The sequence below is a fragment of the Limulus polyphemus genome, unplaced genomic scaffold (genome assembly GCF_000517525.1).
Source record: "Limulus polyphemus unplaced genomic scaffold, Limulus_polyphemus-2.1.2 Scaffold1096, whole genome shotgun sequence".
Classification (NCBI taxonomy): domain Eukaryota; kingdom Metazoa; phylum Arthropoda; class Merostomata; order Xiphosura; family Limulidae; genus Limulus; species Limulus polyphemus.
Window position 1 is genome coordinate 93435 of NW_013666706.1, and position 26359 is coordinate 119793.

Genomic DNA, 26359 nt, shown 5'->3' on the forward strand with positions numbered 1-26359 from the left:
GAACGCTCACATCCTTTTAATTATGTTTGAAATTATGAACATTGCTCAACATCATGAAAATTAAACCTTATTTTCAATAAGCAATCCTGAAAAATATTTGGGGATGCTTAACTTTTTTCCAGGTGTATAGTTATAAAATTACATGGGAAAAAGTATTTTTGTAGTAGAAGGAAATGCATGTCTAGATTGGATTGGTAATTTTCCTGTGATTATATGGAAACAGTCACTTTCTAGTAGGGGAAAATAAACATTTTTAGGCTTGATTGTTTTAGAGCTATATCATTATAAAGAAAGTGTATATCTATAGTAGAAAATGATTAACATTTACACTTGATTTGTAGTATTCCTGTACAGTTATAAAAATGGTCTTTTTGTAGTAGAAGAAATTAGTTATAAAACTATAGGTTTCTCTGTTGTAGTAGAATAAAATACAGGAAACTGGATTAGCCATATTTATCAATGTTCAAAAAGAAAAGGATCACTTTCTGTTAAAAAAATAATTCATGTTTAGGCTTAATTAAGAAGAATCATACAGAACCATAGCAAATAGAAATATACTGGATAAGAAAATTCATCTTTTGACTAAATTGGAAAGATTCTAGTAACGTAATCAATAATAATAAAATGAATCAATAAAAGGGAATTCGTGCATTTATTGGATTAGAAATGTACTTGTACAGTAAAGAAGTTTCTAGGTAGAAGAATAAAATCAGTTTAGATTGAACGAGGAAAAACCAGTAGAAGAATAATCACAAACAGAAGTTATTAGAAGACTGATATAACCATACAAGAAAAATAACTGTGAATTGGTTACAGTGAAAATGATCAATGGTAATTGAAGAAAATGAATGTTTATATTAAAAGATTCCATTAACTTCATCACTGATAAATGTCAGGTTCAGCTTAAAGTTGGGGAAATTGCAACAGAAGTCCTTCTTTTTGTAATCTATTTGTTGGCTTCATTGAAGAACACCTTTGACAGGATTATCCCTAACTCTGCCAGGATTCCAGAAGAGCAGCTCATTGACTCCAGTTAACATCTTCATGCAGCTCTAATATACATGTTTAAAATATCTGACCAAAGAGCCTAATTTCTTGATATTAATATCCATATATTATGATATTCATTTGAGAGCAATGTACACAACAAAAACAGTCATGCTTATTTAGATTACCTTTATTTTCATTCTTATGAAACAATGAATGCCATTCCTAAAAGACAGTTCACAAAGCTAAAATGTTTGTACTCTAAAGACCAAGATCTTGACAGCAAAGCTACTGAGGCAGAAGGATTTTTCAAGCAATGAGTCTACCATGTTGACATTATTGAAAAAGTATAAAATCCTATACTCATTGTTATGTATCAAACTCAGTGATAAAGGTCAAACCAACAGAATCTGTATGATATCAACCTACCACCTTCTAAATGTCAGTAACAAACCTTATATGAAAAATGTGTAATTTACTTATGACTGATTCTTCCACATTTGACATATTCACTACTACTCCTTTGATCTCTTGTATAACCAAAACCTTAAAGACCACTTAGCACACACTGAGGAACAGTATGACAACACTTCTCTTGCTAATGGGCATGCCAGTGTAATAGAAAACTTCATATAAATGTCCATTCATTCCAAAACAATGTAAATTTAACACTTACACTTCAAAATGCTTTATTTACTACACTAAATGAAGTAAATTTAACAAACTATATATCAGAGAAGCAGCCTGTAGATTTGGTGATGTATTGTGCAAGCACCATATCTGTATGCAAAGGCTTCACTGACTTCTGTTTCTAGACATATGCACTGATCATATGCACTTTAAAGAAATTTAAATTGAGAAAGCCTTGAACACTGTCTAATCTTACAAATAAACCCAGAATCCCCTCATGAAATTGACAAAAAATTCAATTTTCATAACTGATATGTTTATATTTTACTCTATTGTTCAATTTATTCTGTTTTATAATTTATGAACTTTTGATATGAGATTACATACCAGTTATTTATGTGTCCAGTTTTTCTTTTAAATAATGCTTTTGGGAAAGCTTTTTTCTCTTGAGAAAACACATCACAGATAATTTTACAAACTTGTATTCATTTATTTTTATGCAGCTGTGCACTTAATTTTATATGTGTATGTACAAGGGACAAAATAGTTTGGTGGATTTGATTAACAGAAACTGATAATCAATACTGAATTTGCTTAGCAATTAGCAAATATTGCTTAGCATCTTTTTAACATTCATCATTTTAAGACATATGGCAACTAAATCCAGCACTAACAGTCTTAACTCTTTGTAAAAACATCCACTAATGAAAAAGAGGTAAATGATATGTTTTTATTCTAATAACATGTTTATTCAGCTTCAAATCCTAATACATAATTGTACCACACATGGCATTTCATGAACAAAATAGTTCCTGGTATATAAAGTAAAACTGCAAAAAACACCAAACACCTCAGCTGTCTAAAAATAATGCAACAATCAATTAACCAGATAAAGAAGTGATTTGATATAGCAACTGAACAAGGTTGCCACAAATCATTTTTCAAATTAATTTAGTTTATTTCTTATTTTTGGTGAGAACTCATCACTCTTTATAACATGGTCTCTGTGGCTTTTTGAAGAATTACTGTTTCAACAGTAATTACCCCTCTTGCCATAGGCATATGAGGTTTTTTAGTGAGTTACATTCAAAATTTAATTAAACTACTTTTTGTTTATTCATACTATACTAATTAGTATAGCATAAAATCGTAATTAACAATCCATACTTTAATAGTATAGAAGTTTTTAGTTTTATAACACAATATTAAAAAAAATCCTGAATTTCCCCTAGTATGAGAAATGTGACTTTTTTTTCTCTAGGCATCCCTTCTTCTTTAATTTATTTATCACCCTCCAAATAGTACGAAATTTAATGTAAATTACTTATTATAATATTGTAATCACTCGGATAAAGGATATTTATCATAGCCTTCAATTTTGTTTGGTTACAGAGCCATCAAACAGAAAATCAGACCCCTCTTGTCACCCCACCTGCCACATTCTCTATTTCAGGATTTGTCAATAGTTCTCTATTATGTTTAGTACTATATTATTTTTTAACCAATAGAAACCTGAGGTTTTAATCTTTAAAATGATTTGTTATCTTACATTGTTTTCTTTACAGAAAAATGTTAATTAAGCTTTCAGTAAAAGCTTTGTTCTGATGGGAAACACATCAACTAGCTTAGATAAATTTGCAACAACTCTTGTTGCATAGTTAAAGAGCCAGGAAAATTATGATAGTTATGGAACATTGTCTGCTTTTTGCATCGTATTATTCTATGTTCTTTGGTGCATTATTGAATTAAATAAACATTATTTAGTGCACTACTACCATTAGTATGAAAAAAATGGGGTTCAGTGACATTGACAGTCAATAGTATATAAAAAGAAGGCCCACGTAAGTACTTTGTTTTTGTTTTTCACATATATTCTTGATTTGTTATTATAAAAGTAACTAAAATGTGAAAATACGAAAGTCTTTACGTTAGTTAAGGTTAGATTAGCTAAAATAAATAATAATAATATAATAAAATCTTTTCACGAGGCACACATTTGAGCAGCTTGGAGTGGCTTCTGGATAATGTAATTCAATAGCTTAATGTGAGCTTCACATTCCTCAAGTGATTTACAACTTATATTATAATGGCACAAATAATACTAGTAGTAAGTTATGGTTCAAATGCCAATGAAACAACAAAATTTACTTATAAATAGATGTATATTGTTATGAGTTTAAAGCTACTTAGGATAGAAAATGTAGTTTCATGTTACAATTTGAAGTTATTCTAGAAAGGAAAAGGATTATTTAGATTTTTTTTACTGGTAACTAGGTCGGTTAAATTGACCAACCTCATATAGATTTAGCATAGTGAAAATAATGATGAAATATTAAGTTTTACTGAAAATAAAATGTTTAAAATGTATTTAGAGGTTTTAGAGATTATGTAATCACATTTGAGATTTTTGAGATGAAGAAAAGTATTTTTAACCTGAACATGAAAATCAATTAGACTGGACAAAAATTCATGGACAAGACCTTAGTAAAAATACTTCATTTGAAAACTGATTTTATATGAAAATAACTTGTAATGTTTACTAAAAGACTGCAAAATTTTATGAAGGTATACATACTGTATTAAAAATGTTAATATTAAAACTATATACAAGTAAAAATGGTCACATGGTCGGTCCATGGGACCGAGCCCATATTGAGAGAGTTTATAACCAGCTCAATGCAGTGCATGTACTGTACATATATACTCTTGTCTAGTTGGCTAGGTTGCAGTTGCCAACCAGCGTAATTCAAATCACCATGTAAAGACTACTACAAAGTGCATCACAAAGTGTGGAAATACTCGAAGACAACATACAAGAGAAAGGAATGATTCATATGTTTTGCTGAGCAAAGAGGAAAATGATTTGCAAATTATGATGCAAATCCAGATATTTTGTCTCCTGATGTACATTGGTTTTTATAATTATTATTTATAAGGTTTGATTTAAGCAGTTCTGAGAATCACATAATTAGTTTTAAACCTTTAAAAAACTTAAATATAAGAAACATTCAATAATATTGCTTTTCAACAATATTTTTGAAAATGTATATCATATAACATATCTGTATTTTGAACATATGAACATTCTAAACACTCAGTGACACTTTCCTAACCTAACTTCTTTATAATTATATGCATTGTCTGATAAAAGCATCTACTTGAATCATCACAAAGACAAGAAAGTTTTCATGTAGATGTGGATATAACCTTTTTAATTTATCTGAGGGTACTTTGTAGTCAGACTGATAAGAAGAAGTAAGTGATATCAGGAATAACGATTATTAGGCTGGAGAAGAATGACCATGTACTATACTGTATTATCTTAATTAGCAACAGCAATATGATTTAATGTCTCCACATCTAACCATTGTTTCATTGAACTCATTAGGCCAATGCTGATAGCAGCCGCTATATGCTCATATTACTTGACTTATTTGAATATGATTATAACTTAAATAGCTGTTTTATTAATATGTTTGTTTTTGTATGATGTTTCATTTTATGGGTTCAGAGCTGTTGAGACTAGTTATTTTATTACTGTGTTTGTAAATAATAGACATTATATATGCATTTTTGTTGAGAATAAAAATGTTGAATGATAAAAAGTGACATCATTTATATACATTTTTATATGGAAAAGAAAATGCAGCTTTCTTTTTCAATTGTGTATTGTTTCTTTGTTTTGTTAAAAATATTTTAAACTAAACATTGAAAAATAAGGAAAGAATTAAAAATTTTCACATATTTTGACTAAAACTGAAATGTAATCATTTTAGTAGGCTTAGCTATATTTGCCAGTGTCAGATGATTTACCAAACATTCACAGTTGCATTTGTAACTCAAACCAATATAAATATCAGAAAAAGTAAAAACTCATTCATTATTAGATTATGTGTAGCAAGTAGAACAAAACTACACCCCAAGATAAAAATCAAACAAATCATTTTACAAACATTTTTTATTATTAACTGTGATTAATGGAAATGTAATATTTTAGTACTAGTCATGACTGTTGTATGATATCTGCATGTCTGTAATTTGCAAATACCACATTTCATCTTCTCACAGTGTGTGCTTACAAAATAGAGTAGTTATAAAATTTTTAAATTTTTATAAAGCTGTAATTCAGAAAATGTTAAATCTGGTTGAGGTCGTGTGCGAATTTAACCCTGTCATTTCTTCCAGAAAAGTTCAGTGAAGGAAGTTGTTTACTGTTTCATGAGATAGTTCTGTTATGTCTTATTACATTATGTATGTGGGAGTACTTTGTGACTGTCTTATAAAGTAGACATACCATATAAATTTTTATTTTGGGCTTCACAAAATAATTACTGGTAAAAATTCAGATGCATTAAGAATTTTGGACTAAAATTCTCTGTACCATGATTGCAGATTTGTGCAACTACTACTGTATTGTAAATTAAAATATCAGGACTAAAAATCAATGTTTTAGAAGAAGATTTTGCTACTTTGATAGATTAAAAATACTTTTTCATCTCAAACTTCATTTGTGTAATCTCTAAAACCTAAATACATTTCAAATTGTTATTTTCAGTAAAACTTTATATTTTATCAGTTATTTTCTCTACCGTAACTCTATACAAAGTTGGTCAATTTGACCGACCTTCTAACTACCAAAAAAAAAAAGAATCGAAATAAACCTAAATTACCCTTTTTTCTTTCTAGAATGACTTCAAATTGTAACATGAAACTACATTCGTTTATCCTAAGTAGCTTTAAACTCATAACAGTATACATCCATTTATACTTAAATTTTATTGTTTTATTGCCCTTTGATTGCCTTTTGAACCATGCCTAACTACTATTCATGCCATTATAAGTTGTAAATCACTTGGGGAACATGCAGATAAAGTTAATGTTGATACACCGTACCTGCATTTGATAACATCAGAAATGGATTTATTACAAAGCAGTCTTAAGAGTAAAAGCTTATTTATTAGTAAAATTTATATCACTCATATAATGGCAAATGAGGAATAAGATAATATTATAACCACAACCCTCATAGAAAATAATTTTACTTTTGCCAATAAATTTCTTGCAGCAAGGCAGGGCCACCAGGTGCAACAATGTTGGTCCCTGAAGAAAAAAAATAAAATGTACAATTAGAATCACAATACAAACAAAAACAAATTGGTAGAAAAAACAACAACCCTAGTTACAAAGTTAAATCATAACGATTAAGAAAAAGAAAATAGGTACAATTAAATAAAATTAAGTACAAAATAAACTAAATTTACATCTAAAACCTCTTATATCCTAAAAGCTAGCTTAATAAAATTAACCTAACATGATCACAAACTTTCAGACTGTGTCAGTCTGTCTTCAAGTGAAACCAAAAAGAAATGCTTTGATGAGAATACTATTACAAAAATGACATTTTAAAGCTTTAGTAATAATTTACAAGCCAAATTGAGAAAGTTGATCTTGGGCCTCAGTTTATAAATCAGCAAAGTCTCCTTGATGCTGAGACTTTGATCATTATTGACCATAACCAAGATCCTAAACAAATTAGTTTTGACAGGAATGTCACATTTACTCTGTGTGTGTATGAGTATATTAAACTTGATTAAAGATCTAGCATTTGTACGTTCTTTAATTCAAGTTATTAACTTTCTTTTGGTGTAACCAATATCACCTTGCTGACAGTAAAGATAAGAAAGTTTATATACAAAAAAAGAGGATTGAAGAGGTGGAATTTTGTCTTGAAGTTTGAAAAAGTAGCTAAGGCAACAGTTAGGTTTAAAAACTCACTTCTACTGCATTTGGAGTTGTATCCTGTGGAAGATGTTCTCTAGCTGACTTTTAATAATCAATGATTATCTGCCCATATAAGGCAAACTAATGACAACAATATTCTTACATACATCATGAACACAAGATGCAAGTACACTGTGCTTATTCAGATAACAAAAGTATTCTGTCAACAAAATAATTTGGAAAGTCATTTTTACATGAGAATTCCTTGATGTTTAAAAATGCTGGGTATTTCAAAGGCATAATGAAAAATATATTTGCTAAATTCTCCTTAGAAATAGTGGAAATAAAAGTCTCAAAATTAAAATACAATCCAGTAAAAGCATTTTTATGATAAACTTCACATTTAAATTGTCCATTATTGTTGTTTATCAGAGTGTCCAGAAATGGAAGTTTGTGATCCCCCTGCAGGGCAGGAAACCTTTAATGAGTCAAAGTAAAAAAAATAAAACAAAAATACTACATGGAAACAAACCCTACACTTCCTCTATAACCAAACAGAGGGTCAAAAATTTGAGAGGGAAAATAGAAAGGGAGTATGGAGTGTTTGAATACAGAACTAGTTTCAGAAAGTATTTGCAACCACAAAATCAGATAAGGGGAGAAAGAAATAATTCAAGTACTGAATTCATCTAACATCACACAAGTGCTCTCAGGTGTAAAGGAAATATGTTTAATATTGAACATTTATAACACCTGACAAAAAAGAAATGAGACCAGCAGAAGTGTCATTAGTATTAGGGCTAGAACTGTAGCAGACAAATCTGACTCTAAAGGCAATTAGGCTTAACTAAAATATTTGCCCTCATCAGAAACAAAAGAAAATGTTGAGTGTTGCACAACGTAAGTGTCAGTATGATCTACATGGCATAAGTTTTGAATCAGCAGTGTTTACATTGCAACTACAATTTTGCCCTACGTACTACAGGTAAGTTATAAGTAAGGCCTCCAGTTGTGTTATAAAGATGTCAATAGTGGCACAAAAAGTGTATCAGAAAGAAAGTTGTAGAAAAGTTAACAGCATGGTGGTCAACAAGAAAATATAACTTATGGTCGGGAAACAGAGCTTATGTAAGATCCCCTGACATTTGTACAGTAAGTTATGTTTATATTGGGAAAATGAAGAATTATGGGTAAGTGACACGTGTTCTTTTATGCGTAAAGAACATTTTTAAATTTTTTATTGCACACTTTGTTGTAAACTTGAGTTCAAACTCAACAAGGAAAGACTTTCAGTATTTCAGGGGTAATATACCTGATTTGAAACGTATATTTAACCTTGACATTTATATATTCTTATGCGAAGGTTCTGCATTTGTTGAAAGCTTCAGACAAGGATAAGAGCATGCTAATGCTCTATGTGGCAAGCAGTACACTGTCCCAGATGACATTGATGAGACGTGACCTTTCTTTTAACTGTATTCTCAGTCATATTTTTAAACCTTTTTTGAAGGTTCTACATTATCCAGGTTTGTGGAAGATACTATTTTATTCAAGTTTAGTTTAGCTTAATTTAATATTGTATTTAAGGTTTCATATATTGTAAATTTGTATTCCCAGTTGTACATTGCTTATTCGTGTCAGATATTTTACTCGTGTGATGTTAAGCTTCTATTTCACATTAATTATAATTCATTAGATGCCATACCAAAATCTATTATTGAATTAATCAACAGACAAAGTGAATAAATGTACATGTGCTATTAGCGTATACCAACTGAAATTATAAGTTGGTTATTTACTGTGAAATATAGATAAATAATAAAGTAGTATTTTAATGATGATCATAACAATTAAAGATAGTTGAGTATACAAAGGGTATATGAGGCAAGTTAATTTTGATTATCTGACTGAAAGAAAGAAATTGAAAATAGTATTTTTTCTGTTGAAACATAAAAAATGTGCAAAAGTAAAATATGAAATGAATAATTAAGCAGTGTTATGCTAAAGGAGTGAGCTACAGAAAACAATACTATTGTTTACCTTCTCAAAACTATCGGGAAGCAACTCATCAAATTTGAATTTTATCAGCTGTCTACCTAGTTTATGAGAAAATTTATGAATATAGTGGTTGTTTCTATATAAAGATACTTGTTGAACTTCACCGATAGAATATCAAGATTTATTAATATTACTATATTATTAGCTAAAGTAAAGTAGCCCAGTCCTTTTCCTATAAATGTATCTTAATTAATGAAAGCATAAAATCTAGTGATGATATTAAGTCAATTTTCAAGTGTGTATGCCTGCTACAAGGGGATGCAAAATCCCTGTTTTATACACATAACTAATTGATGCTAGGTTTTATTACATATTGATGTTAATGTGTGGTACATTAAGTGTTCACTACTACCATGTGTTATATTTCATTTCTGTATTTTTAATAGGGCTTGTTACATTGAATGTTCACACTTCACACATTCAAGTTGTATATGGTTGAGCTTAGATATTACACTCTAGGTATATTACTTTTCAGATGTATAATGCCACTTGAGGTTGTTATGCATAAGCTGCATACCTGACACTTGTGATATTAAATTCATCATTGTATTGTTATTTGACCATTTTTGGTTTTAACTGTATATTCTTATGAAAGGGGTTGTATTTTATTTTTATGATACTACATCTGTTACATTTCAATTTTATACTATTTACAAGAAGATATGTTTCAACTGCGTATTGACTTTAGAGAATGTTACATTTTATTTATATATTGATGCTAGAGGTTGTTACATGTTGTATATTTACTAGTGCATATGTTTTACATTTTAGTTGTATGTTGACTAGAGAGAATGCTATGTTTTAGTTCTGTTTAGTCACAAGGCATTACATTTATCTGTAAAAGGGTGATTGGCCTTTGGAATGGGTTGCCTTCAGATGTTGTGAAAGCAATAAATTTAAGTGAGTTTAAGAGCAAACTTGATAACTGTATGAATGATAAGGGCTGGCTTTGAGATTTTTTTTTATTATTATTTAATAGTTTTATTTTAGTTTAGAGGATGGGACAGCCTAGATGGATCAATAGGTCCTTTGTTGTCCCTAAACATTGTTATATTTTAGTTGTATTTTGACTAGGGTGGATGTTGCATGTTTTTTAGATGTATTTCTTACACTTTAAGAATGCTATCTATAAGCTGTGTCTCTAAAACTAGAGATTTTACATTTTCGGTATTCTCTACTAGAATGTTTTCAGTTTTAAAGCAAGGATTATGTTTTAGTTTAAACCACTGAAGACAATGAGATATTAATTACAGAGATATGGTTTTTTGACATATACTATTGTTGATACAATAGACAATGCCCTCCTTCAAGCAGCTGTAGCTAAACAGTAAATTCATAAAGAAAAAAGTTTTATTTCAAAAGTTGCATGACACTATACAAAGTAAATTTGTGTATATATATATATATATATATGTGTGTGTGTGTGTACAAATGAATAATAAGGTTTTAAAATAAAAATCCAAAAATTAGAATTTGATATAAGTTAAAAAATAATAGTAATTACAGGTTTAGTTGACACAAGCTGTAAATCATAAATCTATAAAAAAAATTAAGAAAATTTTAGAAAATTAAAAAAGTTAAAATCATAGGATAGAACATTACAAAAAAACTAAAATATTTATCTATCACATTGGGGTGGATAGTTCCCAGGTCAAAAATTGTTTTGTTTTCTTGTAGTTTGCAGTTATACTTGTTTATAGGGGCCTTTATCAAAGCAATTATTTAAAAATGTTTAAGGGTAGGGTTCTGTAATTTAAATTATTTATTATGTCTCTGAGATGTTTTCAAGTACATTCTGCTAATAATCTACTAGTTTCTCCTATGTTTAATTTCCACAACATGAGCATACAATAGAATATGTGACTCACTTGGATGTGCAGTTATATTGATCCTTCATGTAAAAACTCAAGATCATACACCGATGATCTTGTGTCATTATTAGCACACATTTTGCAGCATCTTCTGTTACAAGGATGGCTATCTACAGTAATATTTTTGTTTAATGAAGTGGGTGTCAGGTTTTTACATATGGATGAGCAGGATTCTTTACAATAAATACCAACAATAAAAAAAGCACATAGTCCACTTGTTTTAAAATAATATATTAAAAGAAGTCAAATGTATATGCAAATGTTTGTTACACACTTAATTACCACACTTGTATCCAGAGCTTTAAATATTTGTCTCTTTATGTCCACACAAGCTGGTTCAGTTACTTGAGAACACAATTGACAAGATAAATTATTCTCCTCTGCTCTGTTGCTAGAATACAGTCAGTGATAATTTGACATACATTATACTTTTGGTTACCACAGTTGTATCAGAGCTTTAAATAACTGTTTCTTTTTGTTAAAAGTCCACGCAGGTTTGTTCGATTACTTTACAACACAATTGACATGACAAATTATTCTTGTCTACTCTGTTGTTACAATACAATCTGCAATAGTTTCACTTTTCAAAAAGGCACCACTATATGCTCTTTACAGCTAAACTCACAAACACTAACTGTCTGTCTTACTTGAACTACATTTTGTACACGTATTTATAGACTGACAGAGGCCTATAACGTTCCAAACACTACACATTAATATGATGCAATAATACTCTATTGAAATAACAAGAAAAACTTGGATGGTTCTAGTAACATGACACAATAACACAACAAGCACTAATTCACACCAATTGAACCACACAATGTCTGAGTCGTACACAATTATGTAAACAAACCTACGATAAACTGTCACTTCTAAAAATAACTCAGTTTAACTATCTTGCTATACTTAAATGGAAACAGTCATATGTATGTGATAGTCACTGTGAACTAGGGAGTGACTAATATTGGTATCATGATGGTAGGAAACTATGGAGGGGTCTTGAAAAATCCTGATCATCGTATTCAGTACACAATGTCTGTAGCCAAATGAATTGGGATCTTGGGAGGTTATTTGTCATATATATATATATATTGATTGGCTAGAACCAAAATGTGAATAGTTGTTGGCAACTGTAGGCTTGTTGATTGTGATCTTATCAGAAGTTATGGAAAGAAGAATATCCAGAAATGGGAGTGATGAATTAAAAATATTATTTATGTAATGAGTAAAGGTTTTTAGTTTGGATAATCTGCCTGTGAATAGTTATAACATTAGTTTTAATATGGAATCATTTAATGTACTATCTTCTGATAACAGTAATTTCAAGTTGTTTTTGTTCACACAATTTTGAAGTTTATGAGTGTTTTGTCTTTTTATCACATAGAGCAGAGAAATAAGTGGAGTAGAGTTTTTTTACAGTAATATGCACTTGTGTTGCAGTAGTTATATCTGTTATTTCATACAGTCTGTGATGGTAATAATGTAAATCTTCTGAGTTTTTATTACAGTTAAGTGATAAAGATTTAAGGGTATCTTTCAAAAGATAGATTGATGTTATATAGCCATTTGGTAACAATCAGAGAGTATTTACCATCTAAAGCACTTTGTGGAGTATGGAATTTCAGTCTGAAATTATCAGTAATTACACGTTATTTTGGAATTTAACTATAAAACTTGTATGGTTAAAGTACATGGTTTTTGAAACTGGTTATGTGTTTAGAGATTTCATTATTTTGAAACAGAGTTTACTGTAGATTTTATACTGGGTATTGTGTTAGACCTAAACTAATGTCTAAATGGTTGGACATAAAGTTAGTATAAAAGTGTGTGAAATTTTACTGTTTTAAATTTTAATTGTGTTATCATATGTGTTTGACATATAAAGAAGGACTCACTTCATGATTTTTATTCCTTTAAGATTGTGATGTACATGAAAACAATTTTATTGTAATTGGCTTTTGTTTTCACATTTAGACAAGGAACAATTAAAATTAAATGACAGTGTTATTATTCCTGAAAGTGAAGTAGAAGATTGTGTGGAACAACTTCACAAAGTAAGTATGAAATTTAGTTCAGTCATCATCATTATGTAAATAATATAATGTTTTAACCGTGGCAGCTAAACTGTGTATTTCAGTCACTGCTTTCTTTCAGTCTTTCATATTTTGAAGTTCCTTGTTTAATTCTTTTATAAGAGGTTTTCTGTTCTGTGGCAAACTGAGTTGCAACTCTAACATTAATAACTTCTACATTAACCATTTCAATATTTTAAACTGTTTTCTGTGTTGCTGTGATTTCTGGTTTTGTTTCATTTCAAGTTTTAAAGAACTTTAGTGGAATATTTTATTAACATAAATATTTTATACTGTTTGTATGAGGATAATATAAGACTAAAGAATTTCATTATGAATATAATTGGAGTCAGTGTAGAATTATAAATCTGTTGTTTAACTCTGAATTCACATCAAGTATGATCATAAAAAACAATTAAAGGAAATATTTGTATTAATTTGACTAAACTTTGTTTTGCAGTTGTATGTTTGTGGTCCTGTTGTAGGTGAGGTCCTCAAGAAAGAACTGATGCATGTTTTTTTGCCACTTTTTCAACTAATGTGTTCATCACAAAATGGTATATCACACATAAGGTAAGATTAGCAGTGGTATTTACTTATTGTTATATCTTGAAATATTGTAATATTACTGAGTCTATTTTGTAAAAGTTTCAGTGAAATGATTTGATGGCTTGTGATAAAATTAAATATGATAAAAAAGAGAAATTGCACAATAGCTGGTCAGAGCTGTAGTGATTGTAATACTTTTGTTAAGTCACTGCATTAACTTGTTGTTGAATCAATGGTTTAGTGCTATACTTATTTGCCTTATCTCAACATTGATTTGATGGTGTCATATGTTAATGCATTCTTGTGTTTGAACATCACATCAACAGGCCTCAGAATGCACATACTAGGACATATATGTCATGTGGTTTCATGTGTACACTCCAAAGAAGGACATAGCTGTTAATGAGAGTTTGGTGAATAGTTGAGGATAGCTGGCATTTATACAAAACAATCCTTTTAAATGAGTAAGACTTAGAGTAAAATTTTACAAGTTTTACACATCATCCATTGGATATTGCTACCAGTTTTAAATCTTCACTGGTCAAAAAGTTGGTGATCCAGACTTTCTGTCTCATGAATCAATAGTTTTTGACTTGGTGAATCCCTAACTTGATCAAGGATATAGTCTGTTTGTGAATAACTGGTACAAATCACCATCCCATTTCTTGAGAATGCTCAATGAAACAAGAAATGCACTTGGAACAGTTGGACTAAATAGGAAGAATGTGCTTGATGATTTTATAAAACAATATTTAAAGGTAGGTGAATATGCTATATATCATAGGCATAACGTAATGATAGTAAAATGGGTTGATAAGAAACCTGTGCTATCCATAATGGCAATGCTGCAGACATGACTGATACAGGATATGTCAACTGGAAGACTGAAAAGCCTGTTTTAAAACCAAAGGTCTTCCTGGACTGGAACAAAGGCATGGATGGAATTGATGTAATGGAGCAACAGCTCTCATCACCCATTCATGTGTCATTATGGTAAAGTATACAAGAAACTTATATTTTACCTCTTGGATATGACATTGTATAATTCATATGTTTTGTACAAGAAAATGACTTTGTAAGAAGTTCCATTACAATGGTTTCTATGAAACTGTAAGTGAGCAAATGTTGGAAATTATACATGTATCAGTATACAGCAGGCAGGGAAGACCATCAGGTGAAACACCTATGAGGCTACAGGCATCCTCTTCGAGACACTTTCCAGGGAATATCCCACCTAACTCTGTTAAAATAAACACCCCCTCAAGGTAGTGCAAGGTGTGTGCAGCAAAATGAATCAGAAGTACCAGCCTATGGGAATGTGAAAAGTGTGGTCACATTACATATGTTTAAATGTTTCAAGATCTCTCGTATCAATTCAAATTTCTATCATTTGTTGACAAACCTATTTTAAAAGTTGTTCCTAGTCAATTTGAGTGCATTTCAACCATTATTTTGCATTATGTATTATAAGCTGTTCATTATTTGCAAAAAATAGTATGGCATTGGGTTAACAATTTAACATTGATTTATCCTCAAAAGAACTTGTACAAAAAGAAATTATACATTTTTTTGCACATGATTGTTCCTGCATGGTACAAATTTTCTGATCAAAGAAACAATAATATTACTATCATATTGATGAAATACACATTCAAAACACAGTTATCTCAAAGTCAGAACAGATAGGATGATTTAGAGGAAATAGGGTTGGGGACAACATGATGTATTGTGTATTGAAGTTTTAATACTTTTTTTACTTCTATACAGTAACAAATAGACCTAGGTTACAAAATTTTATGATGTTAAAGCATCAAATATTGTCAGAGTAAGATTAATGTATTCTCAATTTTAAATATCCTGTTTTAACATTTCATAGCCAGCACAAGATGGAGTTATACTTATATAAGAATAGGACTGAAAGAAACAAAAGGAAAGTAGTTGTTATAAGAGGACAACTTAACACACCTTTTCTTGAAATCTTAGTCTGTTTAACTTTTAATTATTAAAACATTTTACCTCAAATACTTTAACCTGTAATTGTAAATTTGTAGATCAAAAATCGAGGATCTCGTGCTCAATGTTTTCAAATGGAATGAATCATCTGTGACTGTAAGACTACTTCATACTTGTGTTTTTGAATCAGAAGCTCTCTTCATGGATAAGAAGATAAGGTTTGTGAATGCACCAGGAGGAGGAATGATGGTTGTTTATGACGAAGAAGAGTATGTCAGTAATCAAAAAATGTAAGATACTTTCTACTAATTTAGTAAGTTATAGAAATCCATTTTATTAGTGAAATAATTTGTAATAGATAGTGATAAATGTTGTTCATCTTCACTGTTCATTTTTGGTTTATATAGAATTTTGATCTTTATCCCCTTATACTGCCCAAGAACAAAGTCTTTGTGTGTGTTGTGTGTGTGTGTGTTTAGCATACTACAGATATTAAATAAAAGTTTGGAGATGGCTTGAATGGGTAATGAAGATAACTTTATCATAAATCTGCAACATTTTGACAAGATTATGTCATCATCAGGTACAAGTAATTTATATACAGAGACACATGAATATATATATATATATATATATATATATATATACAGTATGGAATAGAGAGATCAAATAACCAGCGATTACGTAACCCTTTCACCACAAGCATCCTTTTGTGCACATGTTACGGGGTTTAGTGAGTTACATTCAAATTTTAATTAAAACACATTCTTATTGTGGTAGACCAATAAATATAGCATAAAATGTAGCCAATTATCTATATTTTAATATTTTTTAAGTTTTAAATTCATAATTTTATAAGGCAATATTTTAAATAATCCTTTCCCCTAGTATAGAAATTGGGATATTTTCTCTCTAGATATCTACCACCTCTTCAAGAAGTATGAAATTTAACATAAATTACTCACTATAATGTTTTCACTGCTAAAGAGAAGCATAATTTTTATAATCTTTAATCTTATTTGGTTACAGAGCCATCAAATAGAAAATCAGACCCCTTTTGCCATGTCCACCTATCACATCCTCTTTTCAGAAACTGCCAATAGCTCTCTCTGATGTTCAATACTATGTTATTTATAACCAATAGGAAGCCAAGATTTTACTCTATCAAATGATGTATTATATTACATTATTTTCTGATCAATTTTGCTTCCAGTTCGAGCTTGAAACATCAACAAGCTTAGCTGAATTTCTAATGGCTCTTGTTGCATAGTTAGAGAGACAGAAAAATTGTGATAGTTAGGGGACATATTTTGCTTTTTGCATGTTATTATTCTGTATTTTTGGACCATTATTTAATTAAATAAAACATTATTTAGTGCAGTAGTACCATTAGTATAAAAAAATAGGGTTAAGTGTCATCAACACTCGACAGCAAAAAAAACAACAATGAAAACCTAGGTAAGTAATTTATTTCTTGTTTTTCATGTGTATTCTTTACTTATTATTATAAAAGTAACTAAAATGTAGAAATAGGAAACTTTTTTAGGTTAGTTAAGGTTAGATTAGGTAAAATAAATAATAAACATTTTTCACGAGTAGCTCGTGCATAATGTAATTTCATACCATAACATGAGCTGCATATTTAAAATTTATAATGGCATGAATAGTAGTTAGACATGATTCAAAGGGCAATAAAACAATAAAATTTAAGTATAGTGTTATGAGTTACGAGTTTAAAGCTATTTAGGATAAACAAATGTTGTTTAATGTTACAGTTTATAGTTATTCTAGAAAGAAAAAAGGGTAATTTAGATTTGGGGGGCAGTTATGAAGTTGGTCAAATAGACCAACTTTGTATAAAGTTACAGTAGAGAAAATAACAGATAAGATAAAAAGTTTTACTGAAAAAAAAAGTTTAAAAAGTTTAGTTATTAAGGATGTTTTTGAGATTAGGCAACTAAAATTTACAATTTTTGAGACAAAGAAAAATATTTTTAATCTTAATGTGGAAATCACTTTGCACTTGGGCTAGTAACAAAAAAAAGACTATATATATTCATGGACAAATCTTTAGTAAAAATACTTCATTAAAAAGTCTGATCTTTTGTGTACAAAAGACTGGTAATGTGTACTAAGAGTCTCCCAAATTTTGTGAAGATACAAATGCTGTACCAAAAGTTATAGTATGGAAACTATAACAAGTACAAAATGATTGTGAGATCAGTTGAATCAACTGACTTTGTTGAGAGAGAGTTAATAGCTTATTAAAGGTATGTTGGTACCCCAGGATGTTGGTTTAGGTTAGGGCTGTTTTGTTCAATTAAGATAGCTTCCTCTATTTTGCTTTTATTGATGTTTAGTTCTTTGTTTAAAATTACAGTGTTTTGTATAGATATACTGTAGTTTTTTTGAGTTACAATGGTGGTAAAATTGGGAGGGTTTTGTATTATGTACGGTGAATCTGGTTTTCAATTTTCTTCCAGTTTCTCTGATGTAGAAGTTATTGCACTTTATTTTATAGATGATGTTGGTATTGAATATTGTTAAGTTTATCAAAATTAAGCAGTGCACATAAAAGGAATAATTTATTTTTATGGAAAATAAGTTATATTTCTTAGATATAACTTAACCTAGATCAAGAATATTATTGGCAAAAATGTTGTTACCCAGCCTGCTAAAAAGGTTAATGGTTATATCATTTTGAAAAGTCAAGTTCTAGGTCATTGATACATTTTTGTCAGTTTCGCTGTATTTGTTATGATTTTATCTTGATTTTGGGACTACTACAGTTGGAAAAATATGTATAAAAAATTTTTAATGAATATCAGTCAAGTTGAAACTGATTGATTATATATATACTGGAATTTCCTGATCTGTAATGAAAAAGTTTCAATCCTGAGATGAAGTATTTTAATGTTGTTGTTTTTTTCAAAACAGCCTAACAACACAACCTAAAGAATAGTAGAAAATCTAAGTCAGTTTGATTTAAGTTTTATACATTTTGGTCAAATAATTCCACTGTGAGAAGGGGAAAGCAAAAGATATCAGAGACACCCTTTTGACCTAGAAAGGTTAATGATTCAAAAGTTACCTGCTGAGTAATTAAAGGTTTTATTTCTGTTATTATTTATCATTTGAAGTATTTTTTTACAGCTACAGTTACTGTTAATGAATATGATATAAATGCTACCTTGGCCCTTACCTAATTATATTTTAGTATTCTGATAAATGCCAATAAAACTTTTTACCTGCATTCTGACTTGTGCATGTTGCATCATTTCAGCAAAGATGATTTTGACATTAGTTAGTCTATATAGCAGAAAAAAAATTAAATGCTTGTCAAATCGCCTCTTTAGTATGAATTTTCAAATCCATGTTATTTTTATGACCCAAGGCTCTGTTGTTCCCCTTCAAGAATGCTCTTCACCTGTAATAATGGCAACTAGAGGCACATAATCTATTGTAGACAAGGTGGTTAATTCTTCTTCAGTTCTGGCCCCTCATTGTTCTGTTTTATTGCCTTCTGTAGAGCTTGCCTCGTCTGTGGATGATTTTGACCAGTTTTTTTCTCCTCTAACCTTTTCTTCTGGTTTTTCTTTTGCTATTGAACAGCTGCCTCTTCTGTCTTTTTGTTTACTATGCTTATTACTCAAGTATGTGACATTCTGTCTATTTCACCTGTAAATCCTGAAAACTCTTGGAACTTCATGAACTTCCATCAGATAACTTTCTCCCCCCCCCCCCCAAGATTTGTGCCTAAGCTAATGCCCCTCTGTCCCAACTTCTTGTTGATTGATGTCTTCCCTATCCTCCTCATCTTTGTGACTCTTTTTTTATATAGCCTGTGGACCTGACCCTTTTATTTTTCTTGAACCTCAGTCTCTTCTATCTGCTTGGGGTGCTCCTCTTTCTACTTCTTTGTCTGTTTCTTTCCAAAAGTATACTTGTCTTCATCTTACCTTTACCCAGCTTCTTCATTTCATCTTTACCCTTCACCAATGGTCTAATCATTACATAGATTGATTTACTGGGGACACCTTTTGTTATTTGTTTGCCACTTTGGCTTCTATTTCTTCCTCTACTGTCTATCTCTTTTGACATAGTTTATTTGTTTTTGAGATCTCCTCTGTTGGGATGGTTTCCTTTCAGATGTCCTCCTCCCTTTATCTTACCTCCATGATCTTTGTATTGTCACTTTTCTTTCGAGACATTCGTAACCTCTTGCTCCCAGGATGCCTCAATCTTCTACTCATCCTTGTAAGTTACATTGGGCTAAACCCTTTCCTCCTCCTAGTCCAATTGCTACTGTTCTATGTTCATCCTCTCACAGAGCTGATTGCCACAGCTGTCAGCAATGGCTTGTTTGGAGCTGATCCTGTGATACCAGTTCCCGGGCAGTTTGGCATTGGATCAGTGCAGGACCAGCCAACATTAGTCTTCACACATGTGGTTGGTAGGGGCCCTCCTCCTACTGCAGACTAGATGAAAAATTCCAGCAGCAACCTGGTTTTGGACTGGAGTTGACCCATCACTTTTGCATTCCCCCTTCCTACCATTGCCAGGTGGCCTGATGTTGGTATGCACTAAGTCTGCATAGATTGCTGGAATAGAAGTTACTTTTCCCTTTTGCTTCCTGGTCTTCAGTTGTAGACGGTTGGGACCCTCTTCCTACTGTGGACCAGAAGACACATACTCAATGCTGCCTGGTTTTGGACTGGAGTTGATTTATCAAGTATGGTCTGATGCACCCTAGCCATTCTGCACTGGTACATCCATTTCCAAAATTGGACTTGCATCCTTTCCTCCCAGCATGGTGACACGTACCTTCACTGCAGGTGAAGAGTATACCCTGGTACAGATGAGGTGTGATCTGTCATGGGTGAACCTATATTTTAGGGTATCATACTTCATAGGTTCTATTCAAGTGTTTTCAAAAGGGAGCTCATATATGTATATTTTGCATCAGTCCCTCCACCACTTCAGTGTGGGATTCTAGTTATTATATGAGTGGAAGTAAGGTATAATATTTGAAATTAACATTTTCCAACACTAAAAAATGTATTTCTAACAGATACCTCCTCTCACACTTCCCATCCCACCCAGCTTTCCCCTCTTCCAGTGATCCTTTTCTTGCCTAATCTCTAAGTGATGAGTGTGACCTACAAAATAGGGAGAGTCAGCTACACTAGGAGGGCATGTCACACTCCTGTTGATGGAGGGTTGTTGCATGCTACAATGCAGCTATACCACATGTAATTATGTGAAGTTAGGTGGGAGCTTCAAGGGTAGTGGCGAATGAAAATTGCATGTATAGAGGGCAGCACAAATCAAGGAAAGCTATTACGTGAAAAGAGGTATCTATCAGAAATACATTATCAGTGTTGGAATTTGTTAACAATCTTGTGTTAAATTAGAAATTACAGTTCACACTGATAAAAAAAAAATTACTGTGTTGATTTTTTTTCTGCTTAGGGTCATGTATTGTTGTGTATACAGTTTAGATATTTTATAACTTAGAAATGATAACAAAGATTGCATATAAGAAAATTTTAAGTTTATACTAATTTTTCCCCAGAAAAGTTAAATTCTTGTTCAGTCTTTAATATTATTAATGTTTAGATTTACGAATCAACTGAAAATTATGCTGGTGATACATGTACTTGGTCAGTTTTAGAATATTTTCTATGAAAACAGGGGTAGAAAAGTTTAAGAATCCAATTATTTTAAGGTTCTGATTAAGTTTTGGAAATTAAAAAACAAACCTAACCACAAAAAATTTCTTATTTTGTCTATGATTAGAAACTTAAAAAAAAATGATTTTGAGTTATCTGAACAATTCCTGAACAAATAAGGATATTTTTGTATCAAATAGTGGTTGTCTTATTGCTTTTTGACAATTGTTATGTTCTTCAGTAAATAATAAATACATATTTAACAGTGATTTGGATAACTGGTTGACCAGTGATCAAAATAAAGTTCAATGCATTCTGAGAATACTCGAAAAATTGAATGACAAGACTCTTGAAGTTCAGTTCTTTCTAAGTTTACTTCAGGTTGGTATACCATTCATATTTAATGTTGATAGAATTTATACTTATGTCAAAATGCATTTTTTTACTAAAGTTATATTTATTTCATAATGTTTGGTGAAAGGTGCATTTCATCTAATATCTGTGACTAAAGAATAACAGTTGTTTAGGTACACTTGTTAATTTAAATGTATTAAACAATAAAAAACACTTGTGGAATAATATACCACATTGTTATTTAATATTATATGTTTAACTCATGAATTTTAAAGTGAATTTCTCTTTCTATGTATATTGTTTCATGCATTAAATTTTGAATGATACACTTGATTTTGTTTTGTGTTTGCTAACAGCTTCAGTGTTTCTTTAATAGATTTTTAATTATTTCATGATATGTTTGTGATATTCTTTGGGTAGGTTTTGTAAATTTACTTCTAAATTTATTGTAAGTATTGTATTTTTATTACCTACAACTTTGATGCATATGTGAAAAATGAATTGTAGAATTTCTAATGTGTAGTTCTTAGGTGAACTATTTTAGATTGTTTCTTAAAGCTTTTCATGGTTGTTTTGTTACCAGGATTATTTCTTCATTTTTTTTATCAAACTTCTACATTTTCTTTCATCCTTAACTGATTTTTAAACTTATTCTGTGATTGTAGTATAATATATTTTGATGATTTTATATTAAAACAATTAGAAATTGACGATTATCATACTTTTAGTTATAGCTATCATTTTATTCTTTTTGTTGTTGACAAGCTCAGTTTCTTATTGTACTTTGATATATTTTGGTATTTATTTTGTTTGTTCATTTCATATTTAAAGGAATTCTTATTTGAAATGTTATTGTATTCAAGAAATAATGCTTGAATGCATTCCAAGTGTCATGGTTATTAAACGTTTGACTGCATTGCCTATCCTTATGTTTTTGAATTAATAATAAGATGGAATAAATTATTTTAATTTGAGTATAAAAGTTAAAAAATGTACATAATAGTTTTGTATGAGTTGTGTAAAAATGTCAGACTTTATGTAAAAAGTTGTATCACTTATGTAAAAAAAATGATCTGAACTTTGTACCATAATTTAAATCATTCAGAGTCTGGAAAGTATACATATATATAGTTTAATCATAACTTGTTAATTACTGAAAGAATCTGGAATTAATTGAAAAATTAGTAAAATTTGTTTACTTTATAAACAATTTAAACTGCTTAATGAAATGAAATCATAGATAATATCTTTGGTTTTTATGACAACTCCTACTTGTTATTGTGAATATTTCAATTGTTCTTATTACTATTGATAATAGTTTCTGATTTTCACAGAAACTGACTGAACTTGTTGAACATAAACCACAAAAAAAAGCTAATGTGGAGAAAAAAGATAATATCTTTAAGGTTTTGTTAGAAACTGAAGAACAGAATATAGTAGACACACAAAGGTTTCGTAACAGCCTTATTCTACTACAACTTCTTCAGGGACTAATAGAAACTGTTGGTGATCATCTTATGGAAAATCGAAGTCAAGTTATAGAATTTGTAAAGGTTTGTAACAGGATTTCCTATTCTGCTGGTATGTTCTGATATTTTGATTTTATCCATCAGAAATTCTAAATTTTAGGATGAACTTTTATAGAGATAATTGTACCCTATTACAAAAAAATCAGAGATCTTGGTGTAAATTTGAAGATACCAGTAGTAGATCTCCTATTTTTCAGTTTTCTTTAAAATAACCTTATGTGTGCATAATCCTCTGTAGAAGAAAATATAATCATTGGACAACAAGTACGTTATGTTTTCTAAAGGATGTTTTAATAATTAGAAGAAATTCTAAGATTTCACTGTAGTTATATGTGTTGACTACCTGGATTGTTATTAATACTGTAAATTTATGTTATTATGGCATTAAGTTCCTGAAGAATGGGTTATCAATTCAATTAGCATAAAAATGAATGTAAAACATTATCGAAAAAAATAATCATGTTAAAAGAAGGAAAAAATATATTGAAGTATTTAATAAACCGAATAAAATTAACAAAAATAACAAGTAAAACATCTTTTGAGATGAAAATCTACTTCAAGGAGAAAGAAAGTAATACTGTGTCTAAGCATGTACCTTGTAAACATATAATAAAAACATGAAGAAACATACTCATCAAGATAATTAGCAACTGTTGGTTAGAGTATCAAGAAGAGACAGATAACCATGTGTGTTTGTAATTCTGAAGTATTAAAGATTTTGAACTGATTGTTTGTATATAAACTGTTAAAACCATATTGTAGCACAACAGTAGCATAGTATTGTAAAATGTAGTTTATGTATTTATTGGTGGTGGTGGGGTAATACTTTTTCAAAGCACTGTATACTGGTTAAATTGCTTTTATTAATTTCTTTGCCCTTAAGAAAGACTTTTATACTAAAAGCTAGGTTTCTGTTTGCATTTTTTTTCTCCTTTTATTTTAGCTTTGTTATCTTTCTCCAGATTCAAATCTGTATATTTCTAAAATTACTTTGCATAATAGTGCATATGTTTTATATTAATGTTCTGTCTTGGTGCATACTTAATTTGCAGATACTTTTTGGATATTTCTGCTTTATTTGCATAATTAAATTTACTGTTTTTATTCTTTTGTTTGTGTATCCTTTGTTGTTATTAGTCATTCTATTGCAAATTTATAAATATTTTTATTTAAGATTTCAGCTTATTATCTAATTTTTATATCTTGTGAAAAATAAATAACTATGTACTTCTTTAGTGTTACTTTTTAAACTTAAGTTTGTAGTATGGTAGACAATTTTTTTCATGTGAGGTATATATATATAACTATCACTTACTGTATATGATTTTTGCACACAATTTTAATAAACTTTTGCTACAGTGTAGTTTACATTCCTATCAAAAGAAATACTATAAGTAATTTTAACCTACTTAAGTTAATCAAATAATTTTGTTTATGGACTTTAGGCTATCTTAGAACACAGTGCTCAGTTTCATCCAATGGAAAGAAAAGAAGATCAAGAGCTGGAAACAGAAAGTGTTGCAATGGCACTGGGAGCTCTAGCGATGTTAGTAGACCAACCAGAACAGGTAACTTTGTGTATCTATAATTTTACATATTAGAATAGGGTAATGTGATCATTGTTACTTCTTCTTATCGTTTATTAATAATAGTAACCCTATGGCATGGAGATCAAAGTGACATGTCATGACCTTTCTACAGAATTAAATTAAAAATTTGATTAAACAAATGTATTATCAATGCATGTCAATGAACTTGGCATCAAAACATAGTTTATAATTCAAATTTAAATATTATAGAAGTTTTTATTTTCTTTATATCAAAAGGAGATATTTAAATAAGTTCATAATCTTTACTTTTCTATATCACATGACACTTCTTTGCTCAGAATTGCCCATTTTAGATTCTCATTCTACCTTTATATGATCTGCTGAGTTTTGCACAAATTACAAATAGATATTGTTAAGCCATAATGTAACTCTATAGCCTTCAATCTTCTTGCTTTACTGAGACAGAAACAGTAAAGTCAAACCCACATGCCACACTCCTTGTATCATTGTCCTCTCTTTCAAAAAATGTCAGTAATTACCTTGACATTTGCTATTGGATTATTTATCAATAGAAAGAGAAGGTATTAATTTACTGAATTCTCTATGAATCTAGTTGTTCTGACAACAGGTATTGAATTGGTTGGATACAGTTTCATTCTTTGCCATCATGTAGACCAGCTAAGGGAACTTTTTTAAATTCATTTAAAGCTTAGTTAGAAAGCCAGTTACATTATAGTAGTTTTAGAACATTCTATTTTTTGTGACAATGTTTTTTTTATAAATAACATATTTGAAATAAAACATTTTGTAAACAACCAACATTATCACAAAAAAGTAGGGTTACAGTGCCTTACCTCTTTCATGCTAAAACTCCTTAGTCAACACATAAGTACTAAATTTTTTAGCTTTTATGTATAATTTTTTAGTTACTGTTGTAAAAGTAACTGAAATATAAAAATTAGTAACTTGTTAAGTTAGATAAGAAAACTTAAATGAGAAAAGATTAAATAAAAAAAAATTTTCTACAAGTAATGTTCATGAGCCATCACCCGTGATGTGATTTATTGCTTTTTTACACAAGTTAGACAGTTCTAAGGCAATAAAACAGTAAATAGGATAAATAATTGTAAATGTCTATTACAATCTGCAGTCATTATAGAAAAAAAAAGATGTACTTTTGATTTTATTTCATATTTTTCAACTTTCACTAAAGTTAGTGTTAGGGAAGAGTAAATAAGAGTTAAAGTATAAACATTTACCACAAAAACAACAACTTGATATTCATTTAGGAGGTTCTAGAAGTTATGTAAATTGAATATTAAAATTGTAGATAAAAAATATTTTTATTTATTCTTAACATGAAAATCACCTTGCACTTGGACTAGTCAGACTGACCCAGTAAATTCACAG

The 26359-nt window shown here is 29.9% G+C and overlaps 1 protein-coding gene across 3 annotated transcripts in view; it reads left to right on the plus strand.

Annotated features, from left to right (window-relative positions):
• Positions 1 to 26359, plus strand: part of LOC106462106 (transport and Golgi organization protein 6 homolog) — a 124848-nt gene that overhangs the window by 78276 nt on the left and 20213 nt on the right. For all 3 annotated transcript variants that reach the window (XM_013921992.2, XM_022389245.1, XM_022389244.1), the window contains exons 7-13: positions 8702 to 8864; positions 13245 to 13324; positions 13803 to 13915; positions 15943 to 16134; positions 21783 to 21897; positions 23205 to 23423; positions 24845 to 24967. In XM_013921992.2, the coding sequence (XP_013777446.1) occupies positions 8702 to 8864; positions 13245 to 13324; positions 13803 to 13915; positions 15943 to 16134; positions 21783 to 21897; positions 23205 to 23423; positions 24845 to 24967 (1005 nt within the window). The remainder of the gene's footprint in view (positions 1 to 8701; positions 8865 to 13244; positions 13325 to 13802; positions 13916 to 15942; positions 16135 to 21782; positions 21898 to 23204; positions 23424 to 24844; positions 24968 to 26359) is intronic.